Source organism: Ranitomeya variabilis, chromosome 6, assembly GCF_051348905.1.
Source record: "Ranitomeya variabilis isolate aRanVar5 chromosome 6, aRanVar5.hap1, whole genome shotgun sequence".
NCBI lineage: Eukaryota > Metazoa > Chordata > Amphibia > Anura > Dendrobatidae > Ranitomeya > Ranitomeya variabilis.
The window spans coordinates 42,536,957-42,561,163 of record NC_135237.1 but is presented as its reverse complement, the minus strand read 5'-3'; the positions used below and the strand labels follow the sequence as shown (position 1 = coordinate 42,561,163).

Sequence of the window (24,207 nt, the reverse complement as noted above, 5' to 3'; positions counted from 1 at the left end):
AGCCAAAAAAGTCTAATTCACAACAGCCCCCCATTTTGGCAATCGCTCAAGGCCATACCAATCTAACAACTATGACTTATGCAGTAGATAGGTAATAGTTTTGTGAACTGGAATACACTTTTAATAATGATCTACATTTTTTGGACACCATGAATGTGTAATTTGCGGAGGACTGCCTTACAAGATCTACAGTGCCATGAAAAAGTATTCATCCCCCATGAACTTTTCCACATATTTTTCACCTTACACCCAGAAAATGAAATGTTTTTTATTGGGATTTTTGTGATATACCAACACAAAGTAACACGTATTTGTGAAGTGTAAAGGAAATGATACCCAGTTTTCTAATTATTTGAAAATTATGAATCTGTAAATGGTGACGGGTTTTCCTTCAGGATTGTGTTGCATTTAGCTCCACCCATCTACCCATCAACTCTGACCAGCTTCCCAGTCCATGCTGAAATAAAGACTCCCTATAGCATGATGCTGCCACCACCATATTTGACAATTGGGATTGTGGTTTCAGGGTGATGTGCACTGTTAGTTATCAGCCACAAATAGCATTTTGCATTTGGCCCAAAAAGTTCTACTTTGGTCTCATCTGACCAGATCACCTTCTTCCACTACTTGCTGTGTCACCTACATAGCTTTTTGTAAACTGCACATGGGATTTCTTATGGCTTGCTTTCATAAATGGCTTCTTTCATACAGGTCAGATTTGGGGAGTATAAAACCAATAGTTGTCCGGTGGACAGATTTTCCTGCATGAGCTATGGATCTCTGCAGCTCCTCCAGAGTGACCAAGGGAATTTTGACTACTTCTCTAATTAGTGCTCTCCATGCTTGGGATGTCAGTTTAGGTAGACGGCCATATTGTCGTAGGTTTGCAGTTGTGCCATACTCCTTCCACTTTTGGATGATGGATTGTACAATGCTGCTCGAGATGATCAGAGCTTGGGCTATTTTTTTTATAACCTAACCCTTCTTTACTCTTCTCCACAACTTTATCCCTGACATGTTTGGTGTGTTCCTTGGTTTCCATGATGCTGTTTGATACCTAATGTTCTGAGACAAACCTCTGAGGCCTTCACAGAACAGTTGTAGTTATAAATTATACACAGGTGGACTCAATTTACCTCTTAGGTGACTTCTGGAGGCAAGTGGTGACCTTATTTAGGGTTATCAAATAGCAGGGGCCTGAGTAGAAATGCATATATAAATTTTCAGATTTGTATTAAAATAATTAGAAAACCATGTATCATTTGCTTTACACTTAACAAATACTTGCTACTTTATGTTGGTATATCACATGAAAGCCCAATACAATAGAATAAAAGCTTGTGGGTGTCACGTGAAAAATATGGAAAAATTATACATGCACAAAAAACGTGCATCTATATGGCTGCACTCCCCCCCCCCCCCGTACCTATAGTGCAATGCCTCTGACCCCACAATATCTACCAGTACATCACTACAGAGCACCAGAATGATGGCCCCGTAGGTCAATACTTTTTCCTCTTGCAGGGTGGCATCCGGAAATATTTTACATGTTATCAACTAAAACAGGATACACCACTGGTAAAACAGTCCACCAGTCCTTACTTTCCGAAGGGTAAGCCATAAATGTCTACTACATGTGGAACCCACCACTATATCTGTCTTGAGAAAACTGTCAGAAACAGAATTAGCACAATAGACTCTTAGTGGCTGAGGTTGTATTTTCATAACAGACGGCCAAAAAGCCCCTTGTATTTACTTGGTACTTATAGTACATTCTTTTTGTCTTTTCTGATATCCCTAGGTGGATAAACATACTTTATTATAGATTTTGATAAAAACCTGAGTTACGTTACAGAATGGTAGAATCCCTATTTTATCCTTCAGTCAACAAATACTAAAAATGACAGTTTAATGTAAAAGAATCATGACTGTGCGAGGAGTTGTGCTTCACAGTTAAACCTTTACGTCCAGAATTTCTTACAACAACACAAACCGGATAGCCAATATTCTCTACAGATCAATGCTCAGTGAACTTTACACAACACCATGGCTGTAGTACTGTGACACGACAAAGGACTCCTCTCTAATAACACTTAGCGGGAGTCTATCAGTACAAAATGGCCGTTCAAACTAAGCACTGGCGTTTGGTGCGTCTTCGGTGTAGCCAAACCGGTCAGTGTACCTTCCCACCTGCTTGTTTTGCACCAATCTCTCCCTCCTCTTCCTTGATTGACAGTCCTGGCCTTATAGGAAAAGTGCCGAGATAGATGGAAAACAGGTAGGTGCGCTGAACTGTTTCACCATAACAGTGGTGCTCCTAGTGCCTGCGTATGGTTTGAACAATCATTTTGCACTGACAGACTCCCTTTAAAGAAGCATTCCCACTAAATTTTTTATTAATTAAATATGTGTACATGCATGTAATGTAGTGTGAGTGCATTATTATACTCAACCATCGACATTCTCTCTGGAGTTCAGCGCCGTTCTTCTCCTCTTCTGAGTGATGTCAACGTAATTATGACTGGACTAGCGGTGGATACTGCGTCTGTCACTCCTGTCTCTTTGTGCTGGACCCGGCTTAATCAGAGACCGTCACTTTATTCCAAGTGGGGTACTTTCTAACCCTATGTGACCCATAAAACTTATAAGTACTTGAGTGAGGTACATTGATGAAGGTCTAAACTGACCGAAACGTCTACTGTATGTACTCTACTTTTTTAAATCTTCACTGCATTTACGTTCGTGTGTGCCAAGTTTATCTTTAATATTGTATGGCTTGGGCACCCACTTGAGCACCACATATTTAGTAGTGCCTACGATTCTGCTTCTAAGTGTAATTATGACTAGCCGGCTCACTGTACATGTGAGCCGGAAGTCTCTTTTATAGTGAAATCCTTTGGAGCCTTATTCTTCTGCTCCATAGGCTTACAATGCAAAAATCACTTCCGGCTCACACGGAGCGCTGCTTGATGTCACCGAGAAGAGGAAAATTAGGCACTGGACACCGGAAAGAGTAGCGGTAGATGAGTATATCAGTGCTCTCACACAACATTACATGCACATATACACACTTTTAATTGTAACTACACTTGAAATAAGTCAACTTTTTGAGATGGAAAGTAACAGAAAAGATTAAAGACAAAAAATATGACAATTTTTTATTTTATGCAAAATTCATGAACAAGGTATTTGATTTTGAAGGATAAGGCTCAAAAAACATCAACGAATACCACATCGCGATTTGCACAGATGTCTGAATGCGCCCTCATAGTAAGTAGCCATGTTTGTACACGTAAAGATAGTAAAGATAGAGAAAGACGATCAGATATCACATACAATTTGTAATTAGCTTTCTCAGGGAAATGTGAAAACCAGCTCTGTTTGTGAAATTTATTTATTAGCAGCTTCTGTGGGTGAAATGTGGAAACAAGCTTTGTTGGTGCAATGTTTAACTGGACTGCCGGTAGCAAGCCTTGCTGTGAACCTCCAGCTCAATCCAAGATTATGCTTCCAGCTTTTCATCAGCTGCAGCTGTAACAAATGGTGCTGGAGCAGACCTTTTTCAATAATCTTATGTGGGGGTACTGTTGTCCATGCTCTGTGGGTGAAATTTGAATCAGCTTCTGTGGGGGTTCTGTGCCCATGCTCTGTGGGTGAAATTTCTAACTGGACTGATGGTAGCAAGACTCGGTCACTGTGAGGGCACTGTTAAAATTTGTATTTTATTAATTTACTTCCTATTTTACCATGATTGCTATGGTGAAATAACCCCTTTAGGAGATTTTCCTATTCACATTTGTTGGCACGGAATTTGTCCTGCTCTTACCCCCATTTTTCTTCCTTTTGGAACCCCCCAGCCCTTACTCTGACTATTTTACAGCACTGAAGTTCGGGTCCCCATTGATTTATATGAAGTTCGGTGTATGGGGTCAAGTTCGGATCCTAAACCAGACTTTTTAAAAAGTCTGTCTGGACCTGAATATCCGCGGGTTTGCTCATCACTAGTCTACAATTACGGTTTCTGCAGAAATTAATGGAGCTGACAGCCTGGAAAAAAAGTCTATTTATGAGTTATAGTAGATGATAACAACATGCCTGAGCGCCACATTAGTACAATGTCTAAGTCTGGTAGTTGATTCTACTTAAAAAGGACCTGTCATTTGATAAAAAAAACTGAGCTACATAGCTTATAAAAATTCTTGAGTTCCCTTGTTTCTGACACTTTTTCCATTTGGTGCTGCGTTTCTCCATTGCGGTTATAATCAAATTTGTTGTTTTTGGATCACACTATGTGAAATCTCTCCTTACAATCCAACTGGGCGTTTCTTCAGAGTTTATTCTGAAGATATGCGCTGTTACCCCTATCTCCTGCACACTGTCAATCAAAGGTTTTCAGCATCTCAGACTGCTGGATCAGATGCCAGTGTACAAATGCCAGTGTATAGGAGGGTGAAGTTAAAGCGCACGCCCCAAGAAAAGACTCGGAAGAGACACCCAGCTGGACTTCAAGCAGAGATTTCACATAATGTGCTCCAAAAGCAACAAATGTGAATATCTCTGTAATGGAGTGGTGCAGTGCAAAAAGCAAAAGAGCGATCGAATCAGGGAAGATAGAGAATTTTACATGATATTTAACTCAATTTTTTTCTAGAAAGTTAAAGGTCCTACTGATTGGACACTTTTTTATATTACTTTCAACCATAACAGGACAGTAAAATTATCCCATTGACAAGTGATTCAAACATAAAACAAATTAGTGCACGTGTTCTGAATTGCTGAGGTTTTTCCTCTACAAGTCTTCATTATTATACAGTATGCTCCAGCCATCTGTTTCTTTCTCTACATTGCAATCCTATTCAAGCACTTTTCATTGTGCTCATTGTATTTATAGATGTACAGATTACCTGCAGGCAAGATGGACACATTCCCAGGAAATGCAACCCAAAGGGCTAAAAGGCCAAATTCCTCAGCTTATGACTACTGTACGTGATGTATATGCTGATGCACTGCTAAATATGTTATGATTTCAGTGCATGGGTTTAAGTTCAGTGCAGAGCTCCAATAACCCGGTTCCAGAAAGTCTTATATCTTATTCACCCACGCAACATAACTATTAAGGGAAAAACACAGGAATAGTGGTGTATATTCTAGTGAGCGGCTGTCATGTCCATTTCATAAACAACCAGTCACTTTTTACTTTAATGCTCTGACTAGTGTTGAGCGATACCTTCCGATATTGGAAAGTATCGGTATCGGATTGGATCGGCTGATATCCAAAAAATATCGGATATCGCCGATACCGATACCCGATACCAATACAAGTCAATGGGACACAAATATCGGAAGTGATCCTGGATGGTTCCCAGGGTCTGAAGGAGAGGAAACTCTCCTTCAGGCCCTGGGATCCATATTCATGTAAAAAATAAAGAATAAAAATAAAAAATATGGATATACTCACCCTCGGACGAGCCCTGGACCTCACCTCTGCAAGCGTCTGCCTCCGTTCCTAAGAATGCAGAGTGAAGGACTTTTGATGACGACGCGGTCACGTGAGCGGTCACATGAGCGGTCACGCGACCAATCACAAGCCGTGACGTCATCGCAGATCCTACACTCACTGCATTCTTAGGAACGGAGGCTGCCGGTTGCACCGCTGAGGTCCAGTGTTGTGAATTTGCTTTTTGCTCCCTCTAGTGGTTACTAGTTTTTTGACTCTGGTTTTTCTGTCATTCCTTTTATCCGCACCTGGGTCGTTAGTTAGGGGTGTTGCTATATAAGCTCCCTGGACCTTCAGTTCAATGCCTGGCAACGTAGTTATCAGAGCTAGTCTGCTGTGCTCTTGTCTACTGATCCTGGTTCCAGTTATATCAGCTAAGTCTGCCTTTTGCTTTTTGCTATTTGTTTTGGTTTTGTATTTTTGTCCAGCTTGTTCCAAATCTATATCCTGACCTTTGCTGGAAGCTCTAGGGAGCTGGTGTTCTCCCCCCGGACCGTTAGACGGTTCGGGGGTTCTTGAATTTCCAGTGTGGATTTTGATAGGGTTTTTGTTGACCATATAAGTTACCTTTCTTTATTCTGCTATCAGTAAGCGGGCCTCTCTGTGCTAAACCTGATTCATTTCTGTGTTTGTCATTTCCTCTTACCTCACCATCATTATTTGTGGGGGCTTCTATCCAGCTTTGGGGTCCCCTTCTCTGGAGGCAAGAAAGGTCTTTGTTTTCCTCTACTAGGGGTAGCTAGATTCTCCGGCTGGCGCGTGTCATCTAGAATCAACGTAGGAATGATCCCCGGCTACTTCTAGTGTTGGCGTTAGGAGTAGATATATGGTCAACCCAGTTGCCACTGCCCTATGAGCTGGATTTTTGTATTCTGCAGACTTCCACGTTCCTCTGAGACCCTCGCCATTGGGGTCATAACAGTTTGCCAGGCCAGTATTAAATGTTTAATGCATTGCAGAAGAGGGATTATAAGAAAGAAGATTCTGAGTTTTTTTTTTTTTTCTTCTTCCCCTTTACCTCAGAGTGGCTATGCTTGCTGCAGACATGAATGTCCAGACCTTGATTACAAGTGTGGACCAGCTGGCTACTCGTGTGCAGGGCATACAAGACTATGTTATCAGAAATCCTATGTCAGAACCTAAAATACCGATTCCTGAACTGTTTTCCGGAGACAGGTTTAAGTTTAGGAATTTCGTGAATAATTGTAAATTGTTTTTGTCCCTGAGACCCTGTTCATCTGGAGATTCTGCTCAGCAAGTAAAAATTGTTATTTCGTTCTTACGGGGCGACCCTCAGGATTGGGCTTTTTCGCTGGCACCAGGAGATCCGGCATTGGCTGATCTTGATGCGTTTTTTCTGGCGCTCGGTTTACTTTATGAGGAACCCAATCTTGAGATCCAGGCAGAAAAGGCCTTGCTGGCTATGTCTCAGGGGCAGGACGAGGCTGAAGTGTATTGCCAAAAATTTCGGAAATGGTCCGTGCTGACACATTGGAACGAGTGTGCACTGGCCGCTAATTTTAGAAATGGCCTTTCTGAAGCCATTAAGAATGTTATGGTGGGTTTTCCCATTCCCACAGGTCTGAATGATACTATGGCACTGGCTATTCAAATTGACCGGCGGTTGCGGGAGCGCAAAACCGCAAATTCCCTCATGGTGTTGTCTGAACAGACACCTGATTTAATGCAATGTGATAGAATCCTGACTAGAAATGAGCGGAAAATTCATAGACGCCGGAATGGCTTGTGCTACTACTGTGGTGATTCTACACATGTTATCTCAGCATGCTCTAATCGTATAGCTAAGGTTGTTAGTCCTGTCACCGTTGGTAATTTGCAACCTAAATTTATTCTGTCTGTAACTTTGATTTGCTCACTGTCATCTTATCCTGTCATGGCGTTTGTAGATTCAGGTGCTGCCCTGAGTCTCATGGATCTCTCATTTGCTAAGCGCTGTGGTTTTACTCTTGAACCATTAGAAAATCCTATTCCTCTTAGGGGTATTGATGCTACACCATTGGCAGCAAATAAACCGCAGTATTGGACACAGGTTACCATGTGCATGACTCCTGAACACCGCGAGGTGATACGTTTCCTGGTTTTACATAAAATGCATGATTTGGTTGTTTTAGGGCTGCCATGGTTACAGACCCATAATCCAGTCCTGGACTGGAAGGCTATGTCAGTCTCAAGTTGGGGCTGTCGTGGTATTCATGGGGATTCCCTGCCTGTGTCTATTGCTTCTTCTACGCCTTCGGAAGTTCCGGAGTATTTGTCTGATTATCAGGATGTCTTCAGTGAGTCTGAGTCCAGTGCACTGCCTCCTCATAGGGACTGTGACTGTGCTATAGATTTGATCCCAGGCAGTAAATTTCCTAAGGGAAGACTGTTTAATCTGTCGGTACCTGAACATACCGCTATGCGTTCATATATCAAGGAGTCTCTGGAGAAAGGACATATTCGTCCGTCTTCTTCCCCTCTTGGTGCGGGATTCTTTTTTGTGGCAAAAAAGGACGGATCTTTGAGACCTTGTATTGATTATCGGCTTTTAAATAAGATCACTGTCAAATTTCAGTATCCTTTACCGCTGTTGTCTGACTTGTTTGCCCGGATTAAGGGTGCCAAGTGGTTCACCAAGATAGACCTTCGTGGTGCGTACAACCTTGTGCGCATTAAGCAAGGTGATGAATGGAAAACCGCATTCAATACGCCCGAAGGTCATTTTGAGTACTTGGTGATGCCTTTTGGGCTCTCCAATGCGCCTTCAGTTTTTCAGTCCTTTATGCATGACATTTTCCGGAAGTATCTGGATAAATTTTTGATTGTTTATCTGGATGATATTTTGGTTTTTTCTGATAATTGGGATTCGCATGTGGAGCAGGTCAGGTTGGTCTTTAAAATTTTGCGTGAAAATTCTTTGTTTGTCAAGGGCTCAAAGTGTCTCTTTGGTGTACAGAAGGTTCCCTTTTTGGGGTTCATTTTTTCCCCTTCTGCTGTGGAGATGGACCCAGTCAAGGTCCGAGCTATTCTTGATTGGACTCAGCCCTCGTCAGTTAAGAGTCTTCAGAAGTTCTTGGGCTTCGCTAACTTCTACCGTCGTTTTATTGCTAATTTTTCTAGCATTGTGAAACCTGTCATTTCCTCTTACCTCACCGTCATTATTTGTGGGGGCTTCTATCCAGCTTTGGGGTCCCCTTCTCTGGAGGCAAGAAAGGTCTTTGTTTTCCTCTACTAGGGGTAGCTAGATTCTCCGGCTGGCGCGTGTCATCTAGAATCAACGTAGGAATGATCCCCGGCTACTTCTAGTGTTGGCGTTAGGAGTAGATATATGGTCAACCCAGTTGCCACTGCCCTATGAGCTGGATTTTTGTATTCTGCAGACTTCCACGTTCCTCTGAGACCCTCGCCATTGGGGTCATAACAGTCCAGGGTCTGTCGGAGGGGTGAGTATATCCATATTTTTTATTTTTAGTCTTTATTTTTTACATGAATATGGATCCCAGGGCCTGAAGGAGAGTCTCCTCTCCTCCAGACCCTGGGAACCATACACACCGCACATGCCTGGGAATTTATAGGAACTTCCGATTCCGATTTCCAATATCACAAAAATACCGGATCTCGGTATCGGAATTCCGATACAGCGAATATCGGCCGATACCCGATATTTGCAGTACTGGAATGCTCAACACTAGCTCTGACTTCTGACTTGAGTTTCAGTCTTCTACTCTGACTCCACACCTACGTCAGGCTGCTAGGGCAACCTGAACATGAAGATGATATCAGTTTTGGCAACCAATTTAAAGGGGTTTTCTCATGTTTTGCAATTCCGCTCATTAAACATCTGCTCCATTTTGTTCATAGCCAAGGTTATCAGCCACTTTAGAGTAGCTGGTTTCCTAGGCAAAATGTCACGAGTGTGTCATGTCCTCCTGGGAGATCTGGGGTTAGAAGATCACTACTTAAATTTAGCCTGTGTGTTTGGATGCCATATTAAATGGATTCGGTTTCCTTTGGTGCTGAAGAGGTTAATGACCCTTTCTATGCTGGTCAGAAACTTGCAGCTCCATTTTCAGCTCCTTCTGATGCGGCCATCACCTCTCCCTATAATACCTGGCCAGACCTTCTGTCTTGCCAGTGAATGCTTTGCTTCCTAGGTCCTTGGAGATGCTGTGCTGAATAGGACTTTGTTGTTGCTACAGGAGATTGTTCCATGGTGTTTTTGGGAGTATGATTTCCTCATTGTTCTATTCCCATTTGGTTGGTACATTCCCATCCTTCCCTATATACCTCTCTACCTTTAGTGAGTGTTTGTATGTTTGTTTCTTTCTGTTAACCCGGTTTTGTCTTTGTGCCTTGTTTACCTTACATTTCTGTCCTTTGCCTCATAGTGTGGGGGAGGGAACAGATCATGGTTTTACAGGAGCATAGTATGATCGGAGACTCAGGTCTCTCTACCTTCAAGAGTACCCCCGGGACAGTGATAGATAGGGTCCCAGCTCCTGGTATGGTTTTATGCCCCTCTTCCTTACCAAAGACTGTCACAGCTGAGAGAGCGTTATTGCAAGCTGTTTGCTATTCAGCTTGAAAGTGCTGCTTTGAAGTTGGCTGAATTGTTAAATACAGCTAGATCCAGTTCTCCCTATGCTGCACTATGATGCCTTTGCTATCAAAGTTGGAGAGTAGTAACTCAGAATAGCATTTCAGCCATGTTGCTGCACCTAACTCTTCATCTTCAGGAGCTCACCAGTCCCTTCAAGTAGGAAGTCAGTAGGCAGGGGTGCTCCTGAATATAGGAACTTAAGGCAACTACTTTAAAAGTGGATTAGCGTAATCACTATTTACATATTGCCTAGGGAGTAAAGACTTATGTTCTTTTTTAACATGACAATAGTTTGAGTCACTTACGAATATATAGGAATAACAGGTTCCAAGACAATTCACTCCTTTGTGAAATAGATCCCAAATATTAATGCAGCCTGCTATCAAAATGACTGCTGAAGGAGGAGCATGTGACAAGACGTGTCGATCAGTCTCCTACAAGAGAAAAGCAGCTTTTCCATGCAAAGTGATTTCCAATTGGTGGAGGCTGAAGGACAGGTTTGGTCACATGCTTCTCCATCAGTGGTCATTTTGAGAACAAGAGTGCTGTGTAGTCTTTGAAGAAGGCTCCACTACTAAGAGCAGGAGGAGAAGCTGTCCATCCATGGCATCTAAGGAGTTAGATGTGGGCTCCCTAACCCCCCATTGGGCCTACGTGATGCAATTTTGGGAATTGGATGGATTGTTCAAGAGCAGCCAGCGGTCCATGGGGGGCCTCAATTCACACTTTTGCTTTTGGGCCCTGATATTTACACAGTAGATAGTTTGTACAGCCTTTTTTTGCAGCACTTTTTATGCAAATAAGAAACTACTTTTTACAGTACCAGCAAAAGCTATGAGATTTCAGAATTCTCATGAACCCGCTTGTTTTTTTGTTTCCTGATTGAATTTGAGAACTGCAGTGTTTTTAATGACGGTTTCACACGTCAGTGGCTCCGGTACGTGTAGTGACAGATTTCTCACGTACCGGAGACACTGACACATGTAGACCCATTCAAATGAATGAGTCTATGCACATGCCTGCGTGTTTTCGCGGACCGTGTGTCCGTGTGCAAAACACGGAGACATGTCCGTTTTTCTCCGGCAGCACGGTCCGCAAAGCGTCCCGCACACGTGCACACGGAGAACAGTGTGCACTCTCCTCCATGTGCACGTACCGCCCGCAGGAGAAACTGCGCTACAGTTAAGCGCTGTCTCCTGCATGTGGTGCTGAAGGCGGCATTCATCTCTTCTCTCCTGCGAGCGCTGCAGGGGACAAGAGATGAATGCTGCCTTCAGCACCACACGCTGAGGACAGCGCTTACTGTAGCGCTGTCTCTCCTGCACGGTCCGTGTGGTCCTCAGGCGGCACACGGGTGGCACACGACTGCCGCACGTGTGCCACACTGATGTGCCACATGAGCACACGGACACGGATAACTCCGGTACCGTTTTCTCAAGTACCGGAATTATCTGGACGTGTAAGACTGGCCTAAACCTGCAGCTTGTCAATTTTTTCAACGTTTTTACTTTGTATTTTTGCTGCTTTTTTGTGATTAAAAATATCTTCATTAGCACCTTCACGATCTTTGACATGCACATACGTGTCCCTGACTTTAATGCGGGCTTGCATGATAAGACCTCATCTCTCCCGGTAGATGATAGCTGATTTATTCAGATATCTTGTGCCTTTGACAGCTGCAGATGGAGCTGGATTTTTGTTTACAAATATGAAATAAAATAAAAAAAAACACAAAAGTTCAAATCATCCTCTTTTTCCCAGATTAAAAATGAAATGATTATTTAAAAAAATAAAACATATACATATTTGGTATCGCTACGTTCGTAAAAGTTTGATTTATCAAAATATAAAATAATTTTATCTGATCGGAAAATGGCGTGTACCAGAAAAAAGTAAAAATGCCAGAATGATGCTTTTTTGTAAGCTGCAACATAAGCCCTGACAAAGCCATATATCCTTAAAATTGAAAGAGTTGAAGATCTCGAAAAATTGTGACAAGCAAATTTTATTTATTTTTTTACAAATTTCCCCCAAAATTTTTGTCCACTTAAATAAAAAAGAAACTATGCATGTTTGGTATCTGAGTAATTATACTGACCTGGGGAATCATATTGCCAGGTCAACTTTACCATATCGTGAACATACATGGTAAGTAAAAAAAAACAAAAATCAAATCACATCATTCTAGAAAGGGCTGATTGCTTCTATAAGACCATCGAGAGAAAAAAAAAACTGTTATCTGTCAGTCGAATTTTGTCACACACTGGATGTGCTCATGACTCCCTAGGAAATATCCAGAAAGCATAGGAGAGGAAAATATAATCATTGGTAGAAAACCATGAAAAATGAATTTTCTGCTTAAAAGGCTTCAATCATTTGACCATCATGAGGCATGAGAATTATTCTCCCCAGGTTTGAACTCCTAACTTCTCCGGTAAATGGCTTTCTAAAGTATTCGACTCCTTCCATTGTTTACTTTCCAGGCGCCATAGGTATATTATTTGATTCCGAGCCGGGAGGAAATCCATACACAATTTCTTGCAGTTGATAAGTGTAGTGGTACTTACCCCCAGTTGCCACTGTAATTTCACGTAGGAAATGTCCGTAGAATGGAAAATCAAAGGACAGGTTCACTCTCTAAGGAACAATGATAGAAAAAAAGAAGTCACTTTTTTTTTGTATGGAGGGAAATACTGAATTCAAGTTTCATGCCAATGAGTGTTTTATTCATTATACTCCATATACTACTTCACTTTAGCTTCTAATAACATTCACTTTCAAGCTGTTGCCATGGAAACAATGCTGCCATTGTAATAGAAAGAGAAATTCTGTAAAAGGAAATGCTTAGCATACTCCGAACAGATTTATTTTTCTCCCTATCATCAAAATAATTTAACCTTTATGTCTGAGAATAGCAAATGCACTCTCATTGCACAATGTCACCTCAAATGATGCCTTTCGGTGGATCTTATGTGTAGAAGCCGGGAGGGATAGTGTTAGTATAAATGTAATGTTTATTGGAAGGAAAAATAGGAAAATATGATCTGTAAAAGGGGTCATAAGCATAATCTGAGATATATGGTGCTCACAAGCTGGGGCAAGGGGTAGGCAGGATAGGCAGCAGCGCAAGGACCCCATTGGGAAAAGAGGACCTTTCACTAGAAATGAGCGGAATGGGGCAAAATTAGAATTTGCCTGTTTGCGCGGAATTTACCAGGAAATTCTGTTCACAGCAAAGTTATTCTCCTATAGTCACCTCATCACTCATCTCTCTGGACGTTCCCGCCGTCTGATCCTCTGCGCTTCCACTGTGTCACATCTCCGGCCTGGAGTTCACTCTAGCTCTGATCTATAGTGAATAATGGGCTGGGGATCCACCACGATTGAGGTAAAGAGGACAAGACAGGGAGCAATGGGGTACGACAGATAAGGGGGGGGGGTTATGTATTTTATTTTTTCCCTTTTAACCTTTTTTCTGGCACTCTACAATTCAGCAAGATGGCGGCCGCCATTTTGCCGAGTTCATGCGGAGTGAATTACAAAAAATCTGTACCCGCCAGAATGCAGATTTCTGTAAAATTTTAGCAGAATTCAATTCCACTCGAATAAGTTTGCCCATCTCTTCCTTTCTCTAATTTTACCATGTAAAAGAGGCCACATCATGATAAAGTAGCTAAAGGTCTGAATAAAACTTAGTTGTTTTTTTAATTTCTCATCTATTTGCGGAGAGATTAGCAGGTAAAAGTTTATAATTTAATCTCCCTTTCAACCAAGAAGACATTACAGAGACTCGGTTACTTTTTCCCCTGCATGATGTTGCTCAATCATATGCAGGAGGAACAAAGAACAAGCTCATAGATAAGCTTAGAACAGGCTCTGCCTGTATGAGACACACAACACTGCTCTCCTTTATGATCTCTGCACATACCATGGACAGTGGAGCAGAGCTATGTGTTATTACAAACACATCTTGCAGCTTCCATCTCCAGGCATTCAGGGCACTGACAGCTCTGCTCTACTCCGCCTACCCCTACACTGACTGTTGTAAGATGACATCTGTTGTAATGAAACATGGCTCGGCTTTATTCTGCACAGTAGGTGCAGAGATGACGGAGGAAAGCAGAGCTGTGTGTCATTACATATCTCACATAGGCAAAGCCTGTTCTATGCTTTTTTTCTGGTTTATGTTCTTTTTTATACTGTATGAATCCCCCTGCTTATAATTGGGCATATGATTGGGCATGCTGCTTATGACTGTCATACAGGTGAAAAAGTAAACGCTCCCATAGATAAATCTCTGCTAACATTCCCTTGATTTAAAGGGAAATTAGTAGACTTTTCACCAGATTTTCATGTTGAACTGGACGCGCAATGAAATAGTGGCTGCAGAGAGGAATAAAAAGTGTTTGTTTTTTATTTAGCCTTTCTGTTGAGTAGATAATAGCTATCAAAGTATTTGGTAGCTAATCAGTGAACTTTTTTTTGTTCAAGTGAGAGTTGTCAGACAGCTTTCACTGTGGGTGTGTACTTCTATTCCCTGTACTGTATATATACTGTGGTTTTTATTCCGCTATGCAGCCACTATTACACCATGTGCCTAGTTCAACATGAAACATTTAATGAAAAGTTCTCTTTAATTCAGTCAATGTTTCCAGTTTTCTTGGGAAAAGATCAAGAAAGCTTGAAGATACAGACAAGAACAATGGACTCTACACTGTGTGCAGAATTATTAGGCAAGTTGTATAGAGGATTGTTTTTATTATTGATCAACAACTATGTGCTCAATCAACCCAAAAGAGTCATAAATATCAAAGCTTAATATTTTTGGAACTTGGAGTGGGTTCTTTTTTAGATTTGGCTATCTTAGGAGGATATCTGTTTGTGCAGGTTACTATTACTGTGCAGAATTATTAGGCAACTTAATAAAAACCAAATATATTCCCATCTCACTTGTTTATTTTCACCAGGTAAACCAATATAACTGCACAAAATTTAGAAATAAACATTTCTGACATGCAAAAACAAAACCCCAAAAAATTAGTGACAATATAGCCACCTTTCTTTATGATGATACTCAGCAGCCTCCATCCATAGATTCTGTCAGTTGTTTGATCTGTTTACAATTCACATTGAATGCAGCAGCCACCACAGCCTCCCAGACACTGTTCCGAGAGGTGGACTGTTTTCCCTTCCTGTAGATCTCACATTTTATGAGGGACCACAGGTTCTCTATGGGGTTCAGATCAGGTGAACAAGGGGGCCATGACATTATTTTTCTTCTTTGAGACCTTTGCTGGCCAGCCACGCTGTGGAGTAGTTGGAGGCATGTGATGGAGCATTGTCCTGCATGAAGATCATGTTTTTCTTAAACGATACAGACTTCTTCCTGTACCACTGCTTGAAGAAGTTGTCTTCCAGAAACTGGCAGTAGGTCTGGGAGTTGAGCTTCACTCCATCCTCAACCCAAAAAGATTTCACAAGTTCATCTTTGATGATACCAGCCCATACCAGTACCCCACCTGTTGTGAGTTCCATTCTCGAACTCCCTCCTGTGGTCATGAATGGTACTTCGGCGAGTTCTGTCTGTGGGCTCCCTCTGGTGGCTGTGAGTGGAGCTACTAGCCATTGAGGTGCTTTCCTCACCTGCTCCTCATTTGCTGCTAGACTGGCTTCTCTATTTAACTCCACTCAGATCGTTAGTGTATGCCAGCTGTCGATGTCTTAGCATTGGTTCAGATCTCTCTGGGACCTTTCTGAGGACCTGTCTATTCCAGCAGAAGCTAAGTTCCTGCTAGTTTATTTTTTGCTCATTGTTTTCTTGCTAAATTCTAATCCAGCTTGCAACCATGATATTGCCTTGCTAGTTGGAAGCTCTGGGGGTGCAGAGTGGCACCACCGCACCGTGAGTCGGTGCGGGGGTCTTTTTGCACACTCTGTGTGGTTATTTGTAGTTTTTTTGTGTTGACCACAAAGATCTCTTTTCTATCCTCAATCTGTTTAGTTAGACTGGCCTCCTTTGCTGAAACCTATTTCATTTCTGCGTTTGTGTATTCCTCTTAACTCACAGTCAATACTTGTGGGGGGCTGCCTTTACCTTTGGGGAATTTCTCTGAGGCAAGGTGAGGCTTTGTTTCCTATTTTTAGGGGTAGTTAGCTCTTAGGCTGTGAAGAGGCGTCTAGGCAGAGTCAGGCACGCTCCACGGCTATTTCTAGTGTGTGAGATAGGAGTAGGGTTTGCGGTCAGCAGAGTTCCCACTTCCCAGAGCTAGTTCCGATTCCGTGTATAACTATCAGGTCATTCCGGGTGCACCTAACCACCAGGTCCATAACAGTACAGCTGGCCCACAAAGTGTTAATGCATCTCAATAGAGGGAAAAGAGAAGTTCTGAGACCATTTTTTTTTTCCTCTGCAGTGTGTTTTGTCTCTCTTTTCCCCTTAACCTCTGGGTGGTTCAGAACTCAGGTGCAGATATGGACATTCAGGGTCTGTTCTCTAGTGTGGATCAACTCACTACAAGGGTACAGAGCATTCAAGATTATGTGGTTCAGAATCCGATATTAGAGCCTAGAATACCAATTCCTGATTTGTTTGCTGGGAATAGATCTAAGTTTCTGAGTTTCAAAAATAATTGTAAACTGTTTCTTGCTCTGAAACCCCGCTCTTCTGGTGACCCCATTCAGCAAGTAAAAATCATTATTTCTTTGTTGCGTGGCCACCCTCAAGACTGGGCATTCTCCCTGGCGCCAGGAGATCCTGCATTGTGTAATGTAGATGCGTTTTTTCTGGCATTAGGATTACTTTATGATGAACCGAATTCTGTGGACCAGGCAGAGAAGATTTTGCTGGCTTTGTGTCAGGGTCAGGATGAAGCGGAGGTTTATTGCCAGAAGTTCAGAAAGTGGTCTGTGCTTACTCAATGGAATGAGTGTGCCCTGGCAGCAATTTTCAGAAAGGGTCTTTCTGAAGCCCTTAAGGATGTTATGGTGGGGTTCCCCACGCCTGCTGGTCTGAATGAATCAATGTCCTTGGCCATACAGATCGATCGGCGTTTACGTGAGCGCAAAACTGTGCACCATTTGGCGGTATCCTCTGAGCAGAGGCCTGAGCCTATGCAATGTGATAGGACTTTGACCAGAGCTGAACGGCAAGGACACAGACGTCAGAATGGGCTGTGTTTTTACTGTGGTGACTCCACTCATGCTATCTCTGATTGTCCTAAGCGCACTAAGCGGTTCGCTAGGTCGGTCACCATTGGTACTGTACAGCCTAAATTTCTTTTGTCCGTTACTCTGATTTGCTCTTTGTCACCCTACTCTGTTATGGCATTTGTGGATTCAGGCGCTACCCTGAATTTGATGGACTTGGAGTTTGCCAAGCACTGTGGTTTTTTCTTGGAGCCATTGCAGCATCCTATTCCTTTGAGGGGAATTGATGCTACGCCTTTGGCCAGGAATAAGCCTCAGTACTGGACCCAGTTGACCATGTGCATGGCTCCTGCACATCAGGAGGATATTCGCTTTTTGGTGTTGCATAATCTGCATGATGTGGTCGTGTTGGGTTTGCCATGGCTACAGGTCCATAATCCAGTATTGGATTGGAAATCAATGTCTGTGTCCAGTTGGGGTTGTCAAGGGGTACATGGGGATGTTCCATCGTTGTCAATTTCATCCTCCACTCCTTCTGAAGTCCCTGAGTTTTTGTCGGATTACCGGTATGTATTTGATGAGCCCAAGTCCAGTGCTCTACCTCCTCATAGGGATTGTGATTGTGCTATTAATTTGATTCCTGGTAGCAAATTCCCTAAGGGACGACTTTTCAATTTGTCTGTGCCAGAACACACCGCTATGCGGAGTTATATAAACGAGTCTTTGGAAAAAGGGCATATTCGCCCGTCGTCGTCACCATTGGGAGCAGGGTTCTTTTTTGTGGCCAAGAAGGATGGTTCTCTGAGACCTTGTATAGATTACCGCCTTCTCAATAAAATCACGGTCAAATTTCAGTACCCTTTGCCTCTCCTGTCTGATTTGTTTGCTCGGATTAAAGGGGCTAGTTGGTTCACCAAGATAGATCTTCGAGGGGCGTATAATCTGGTGCGGATTAAACAGGGTGATGAATGGAAAACAGCATTTAATACGCCCGAGGGCCATTTTGAGTACTTGGTAATGCCATTCGGGCTTTCTAATGCCCCCTCTGTGTTTCAGTCCTTTATGCATGACATCTTCCGAAAGTATCTGGATAGATTCATGATTGTATATTTGGATGATATTTTGGTCTTTTCGGATGATTGGGAGTCTCATGTGAGGCAGGTCAGAATGGTGTTCCAGGTCCTTCATGCTAATGCCTTGTTCGTGAAGGGATCTAAATGTCTCTTTGGAGTTCAGAAGGTTTCCTTTTTGGGCTTCATTTTTTCCCCTTCTACTATCGAGATGGACCCTGTTAAAGTTCAGGCCATTTTTGATTGGACTCAGCCTACATCTGTGAAGAGCCTTCAGAAATTCCTGGGTTTTGCTAATTTTTACCGTCGCTTCATCGCTAATTTTTCTAGTGTTGTTAAACCGTTGACCGATTTGACCAAGAAGGGTGCTGATGTGGTGAATTGGTCCTCTGCGGCCGTTGAAGCTTTTCAGGAGTTGAAACGTCGTTTCTCTTCGGCTCCTGTGTTGTGTCAGCCAGATGTTTTGCTGCCTTTCCAGGTCGAGGTTGATGCTTCTGAGATTGGAGAAGGGGCTGTTCTGTCTCAGAGAAGTTCTGAAGACTCTGTAATGAAGCCATGTGCTTTCTTTTCTAGAAAGTTTTCGCCTGCTGAGCGTAATTATGATGTTGGCAATCGGGAGTTGTTGGCTATGAAGTGGGCATTCGAGGAGTGGCGACATTGGCTGGAAGGAGCCAAGCATCGCGTGGTGGTCTTGACGGATCACAAGAATCTGACTTATCTCGAGTCTGCCAAGCGGTTGAATCCTAGACAGGCTCGTTGGTCGCTGTTTTTCTCCCGTTTCGATTTTGTGGTTTCATACCTTCCGGGTTCTAAAAATGTGAAGGCTGATGCCCTTTCAAGGAGTTTTGTGCCTGATTCTCCTGGAGTTCCTGAACCGGCTGGTATTCTTAGAGAAGGGGTAGTTCTGTCTGCCATCTCCCCTGATTTGCGGCGAGTGCTGCAGGAGTTCCAGGCTGATAGACCTGACCGTTGTCCAGCGGAGAAACTGTTTGTCCCTGATAAATGGACTAGTAGAGTTATCTCTGAGGTTCATTGTTCGGTGTTGGCTGGTCATCCTGTGATTTTTGGTACCAGAGATTTGGTGGCTAGGTCCTTTTGGTGGCCTTCCTTGTCGCGGGATGTGCGTTCTTTTGTGCAGTCTTGTGGGACTTGTGCTCGGGCTAAGCCCTGCTGTTCTCATGCCAGTGGGTTACTTTTGCCCTTGCCGGTCCCGAAAAGGCCCTGGACACATGTTTCCATGGATTTTATTTCAGATCTCCCTGTTTCTCAAAGGATGTCGGTCATCTGGGTGGTTTGTGATCGTTTCTCTAAAATGGTCCATTTGGTACCCTTGCCTAAGTTGCCTTCCTCCTCTGATTTGGTTCCATTGTTTTTCCAGCATGTGGTTCATTTGCATGGCATTCCGGAGAACATCGTGTCTGACAAAGGTTTCCAGTTTGTTTCATGGTTTTGTCGTTCCTTTTGTGCTAAGATGGGCATTGATTTGTCTTTTTCTTCGGCCTTCCATCCTCAGACAAATGGCCAAACCGAACAAACCAATCAGACTTTGGAAACATATCTGAGATGCTTTGTTTCTGCGGATCAGGATGATTGGGTGACCTTCTTGCCATTGGCTGAGTTCGCCCTTAATAATCGGGCCAGTTTGGCTACTTTGGTTTCGCCTTTTTTTTGTAATTCTGGTTTTCATCCTCGTTTTTCTTCAGGGCAGGTTGAGCCTTCGGACTGTCCTGGTGTGGATTCTGTGGTGGACAGGTTGCAGCAGATTTGGACTCATGTGGTGGACAATTTGACTTTGTCCCAGGAGAAGGCTCAACGTTTCGCTAACCGCCGTCGCTGGGTTGGTCCCCGACTTCGAGTTGGGGACTTGGTTTGGTTGTTGTCTCATCATGTTCCTATGAAGTTTTCTTCTCCTAAGTTTAAGCCTCGTTTCATTGGTCCGTATAAGATTTCTGAAATTCTCAATCCTGTGTCATTTCGTTTGGCCCTTCCTGCTTCTTTTGCCATCCATAATGTGTTCCATAGGTCGTTGCTGCAGAGATATGTGGCGCATATGGTTCCCTCCGTTGACCCTCCTGCTCCGGTGCTGGTCGAGGGGGAGTTGGAGTATGTGGTGGAGAAGATCTTGGATTCTCGTATTTCGAGATGGAAACTTCAGTACTTGGTCAAATGGAAGGGCTATGGTCAGGAGGATAATTCCTGGGTTGTTGCCTCTGATGTCCATGCTGCCGATTTAGTTCGTGCCTTTCATTCTGCTCGTCCTGATTGGCCTGGGGGCTCTGGTGAGGGTTCGGGGACCCCTCCTCAAGGGAGGTGTACTGTTGTGAGTTCCGTTCTCAAACTCCCTCCTGTGGTCATGAATGGTACTTCGGCGAGTTCTGTCTGTGGGCTCCCTCTGGTGGCTGTGAGTGGAGCTACTAGACATTGAGGTGCTTTCCTCACCTGCTCCTCATTTGTTGCTAGACTGGCTTCTCTATTTAACTCCACTCAGATCGTTAGTGTATGCCAGCTGTCGATGTCTTAGCATTGGTTCAGATCTCTCTGGGACCTTTCTGAGGACCTGTCTATTCCAGCAGAAGCTAAGTTCCTGCTAGTTTATTTTTTGCTCATTGTTTTCTTGCTAAATTCTAATCCAGCTTGCAACCATGATATTGCCTTGCTAGTTGGAAGCTCTTGGGGTGCAGAATGGCACCACCGCACCGTGAGTCGGTGCGGGGGTCTTTTTGCACACTCTGTGTGGTTATTTGTAGTTTTTTTGTGTTGACCACAAAGATCTCTTTTCTATTCTCAATCTGTTTAGTTAGACTGGCCTCCTTTGCTGAAACCTATTTCATTTCTGCGTTTGTGTATTCCTCTTAACTCACAATCAATACTTGTGGGGGGCGGCCTTTACCTTTGGGGAATTTCTCTGAGGCAAGGTGAGGCTTTGTTTCCTATCTTTAGGGGTAGTTAGCTCTTAGGCTGTGAAGAGGCGTCTAGGCAGAGTCAGGCACACTCCATGGCTATTTCTAGTGTGTGAGATAGGAGTAGGGTTTGCGGTCAGCAGAGTTCCCACTTCCCAGAGCTAGTTCCGATTCCATGTATAACTATCAGGTCATTCCGGGTGCACCTAACCACCAGGTCCATAACACCCACCTCCACCTTGCTGGCGTCTGAGTCGGAGTGGAGCTCTCTGCCCTTTACTGATCCAGCCTCTGGCCCATCAAGAGTCACTCTCATTTCATCAGTCCATAAAACCTTTGAAAAGTCAGTCTTAAGATATTTCTTGGCCCAGTCTTGACGTTTTATCTTATGTTTCTTTTTCAAAGGTGGTCGTTTTTCAGCCTTCCTTACCTTGGCCATGTCCCTAAGTATCGCACACCTTGTGCTTTTTGCTACTCCAGTAATGTTGCAGCTCTGAAATATGGCAAAACTGGTGGCAAATGGCATCTTGGCAGCTTCACGCTTGATTTTCCACAATTCATGGGCAGTTATTTTGCTCCTTTTTTGCCCAGCACGCTTCTTGCGACCCTGTTGGCTATTGGCCATGAAACGCTTGATTGTTCAGTGATCACGCTTCAAAAGTTTGGCAATTTCGAGACTGCTGCATCCCTCTGCAAGACATCTCACAATTTTGGACTTTTCAGAGCCCGTCAAATCTCTCTTCTGACCCATTTTGCCAAAAGAAAGGAAGTTGCCTAATAATTAAGCACACCTTATATAGGGTTATGATGTCATTAGACAACACCCCTCCTCATTACAGAGATGCACTTCACCTGATTTACTTAATTGGTAGTTGACTCTCAAGCCTGAACAGCTTGGAGTAGGACACCATGTATAAAAAGTATCATGTGATCAAAAATACAACTTGAATAATAATTCTGCACACAGTGTAAAGTACCAGGTCATGTTATTGCCGCCACTGGGACTCGAACATAACATACGAACACGCCCAAGATACTCGGATAACACCCAAGCATGCTTGGATAAGATGTTATCAGAGTATGCTTGCCCATCACTAGTCGCCTATGCAATGTTGTCCAATGGGGAAAAAAAACACTTTAGATTAGATTTTTTTGCTATGGTCACAAGGTGGCATGTAACATTTTTAACAATAGAGAAACATTAAAACTGAATAGAGATTTATGGCAACCATACCATCATTTTATTACAGCTCATGGATGATTGTGCTAATTAATGTGCAAGTCTGAAGCAGATCACAAAGGGATGAGAATATTAAAAAGAGTAGATGTTGTATATAAGAATGACTGATCATCATGTGACATTCCAGCTGTTCACTTTTACAATGTTATAACCCAACAGATGTTATACCTCCAATTACAGGAGACATATAAATCATACACTTCTGACAGCAACTCACAACATTCAATTTGTAGCAGACAGAAAAAATGTTCAAAACAGTAACTGAGTAAAAAAAAAAAAATGACATGAAATTATTTACATGTTTAAACTTTTTTTTACAGCCATGGGTTTATGAGCAATTTCTACAATTTTACCATTAAAAACTAAAATTTATATAAATAATCTCAATATTACTCCATACCCATAAATTAAATGAAAGTGGAACTTGGTGAATTATGATGAAAATGCTACTTAATCCTTTATAAACATGGACACCTTTGTACACATTTGCATTAAAGCACAATATTTTGTAAAAAAAAAAAAAAAGTCAGAAAAATTAAAGGATAGTAATTAGTGATGAGTGAATATGCTCGTTGCTCGGGTGGTCTCCGAGTATTTGTGACTGCTCGGAGATTTAGTTTTCTTCGCCTCAGCTGTATGATTTACATCTGTTAGCCAACCTGAATACATGTGGGGGTTCCCTAGCATCCAGGCAACCCCCACATGTACTCAGGCTGGGTAGCAGCCATAAATCATGCAGCTGCATCATCAAAAACTAAATCTCCGAGCAGTCACAAATACTCAGAGACCACCCGAGCAACGAGCATATTCACTCATCACTAATTACTATACCTTTGAAATGTTTAGATTTTTTTTACATTTCATTGCCCTAATAATTACAAGCATATTGGTGGAGGTCAAGTTCCTGAGACCCCAACCAATCACTGAAGGTGCACAGCTCAGAAGACAGAAGGTATGGGTCCAGCTCCAGGTCTAGCGCATGCGCAGAGAGCAGGCTACGGATTCACTAGAATACAAAGGCTTCATAGTCTATTGAATCCGTGCACTCAAGCAAAAAATGTGCGTTCTAGTATCCTCACTCAGTTACACACCTCTCAGGGATGGGAGCATGGAGCGATCGGTCGGAGTCTCAGTAACTAAACTCCTACCAACCTGCTTGCCATTATTAGGGCAATTCAATTTGGAAAAAAAAAAAAAGTTTAGTTACTCTTTAAAAGTGTTGTCTACGCTTTGTGGGGTTGTTCGTATGCTGTGAGGATTATCTGAGAGCGGGTGGTCAAGTGGTCGCAAATATAGATTTGTGATCACATGCCAACTAGACATACTTAACCTCACTTGTTGCAAATTAATTTAGAAAGGATGGGCACGTCTAGTCAGAATGTGGCGGGAAGTATGCAAAATGCTAAAATGCTCTATTGAGGTCACAAGGCCATGTGCTCCTGGCACTAGAGTCGGAGAATCCTCATGCGTGGCACATGCTATGAGGATTCAAAAGTCTACAGTCACAGAGCGATTGCAGACTTTAACGTCAATTCTGGACAACACCCTTTAATGTTTTTTCTGACACAAGCAATGTTTGAATACATGGCATCTTCTAAAAGTAAAAGTTCATACATGCCCTGGTGCTTACAGCGTCATGTGCAAAATGTTTACAAGCTTAAATAAAAATTGTCACCGGTTGACAAATTGTCTTATAAGATGCAGGAAGGTGACCATATCTGATATCTGATACTGATTCCCCAATCAGAAAGCTT

General features: G+C 42.8%; 1 protein-coding gene across 1 annotated transcript in view; it reads right to left on the bottom strand.

The window, feature by feature from the left end:
- The window catches only part of PLXDC2 (plexin domain containing 2), a 542,926-nt gene that overhangs the window by 235,745 nt on the left and 282,974 nt on the right, over positions 1-24,207 (bottom strand). The window contains exon 4 of the mRNA XM_077268328.1: positions 12,665-12,734. Coding sequence (XP_077124443.1) covers positions 12,665-12,734 — 70 coding nt within the window. The remainder of the gene's footprint in view (positions 1-12,664; positions 12,735-24,207) is intronic.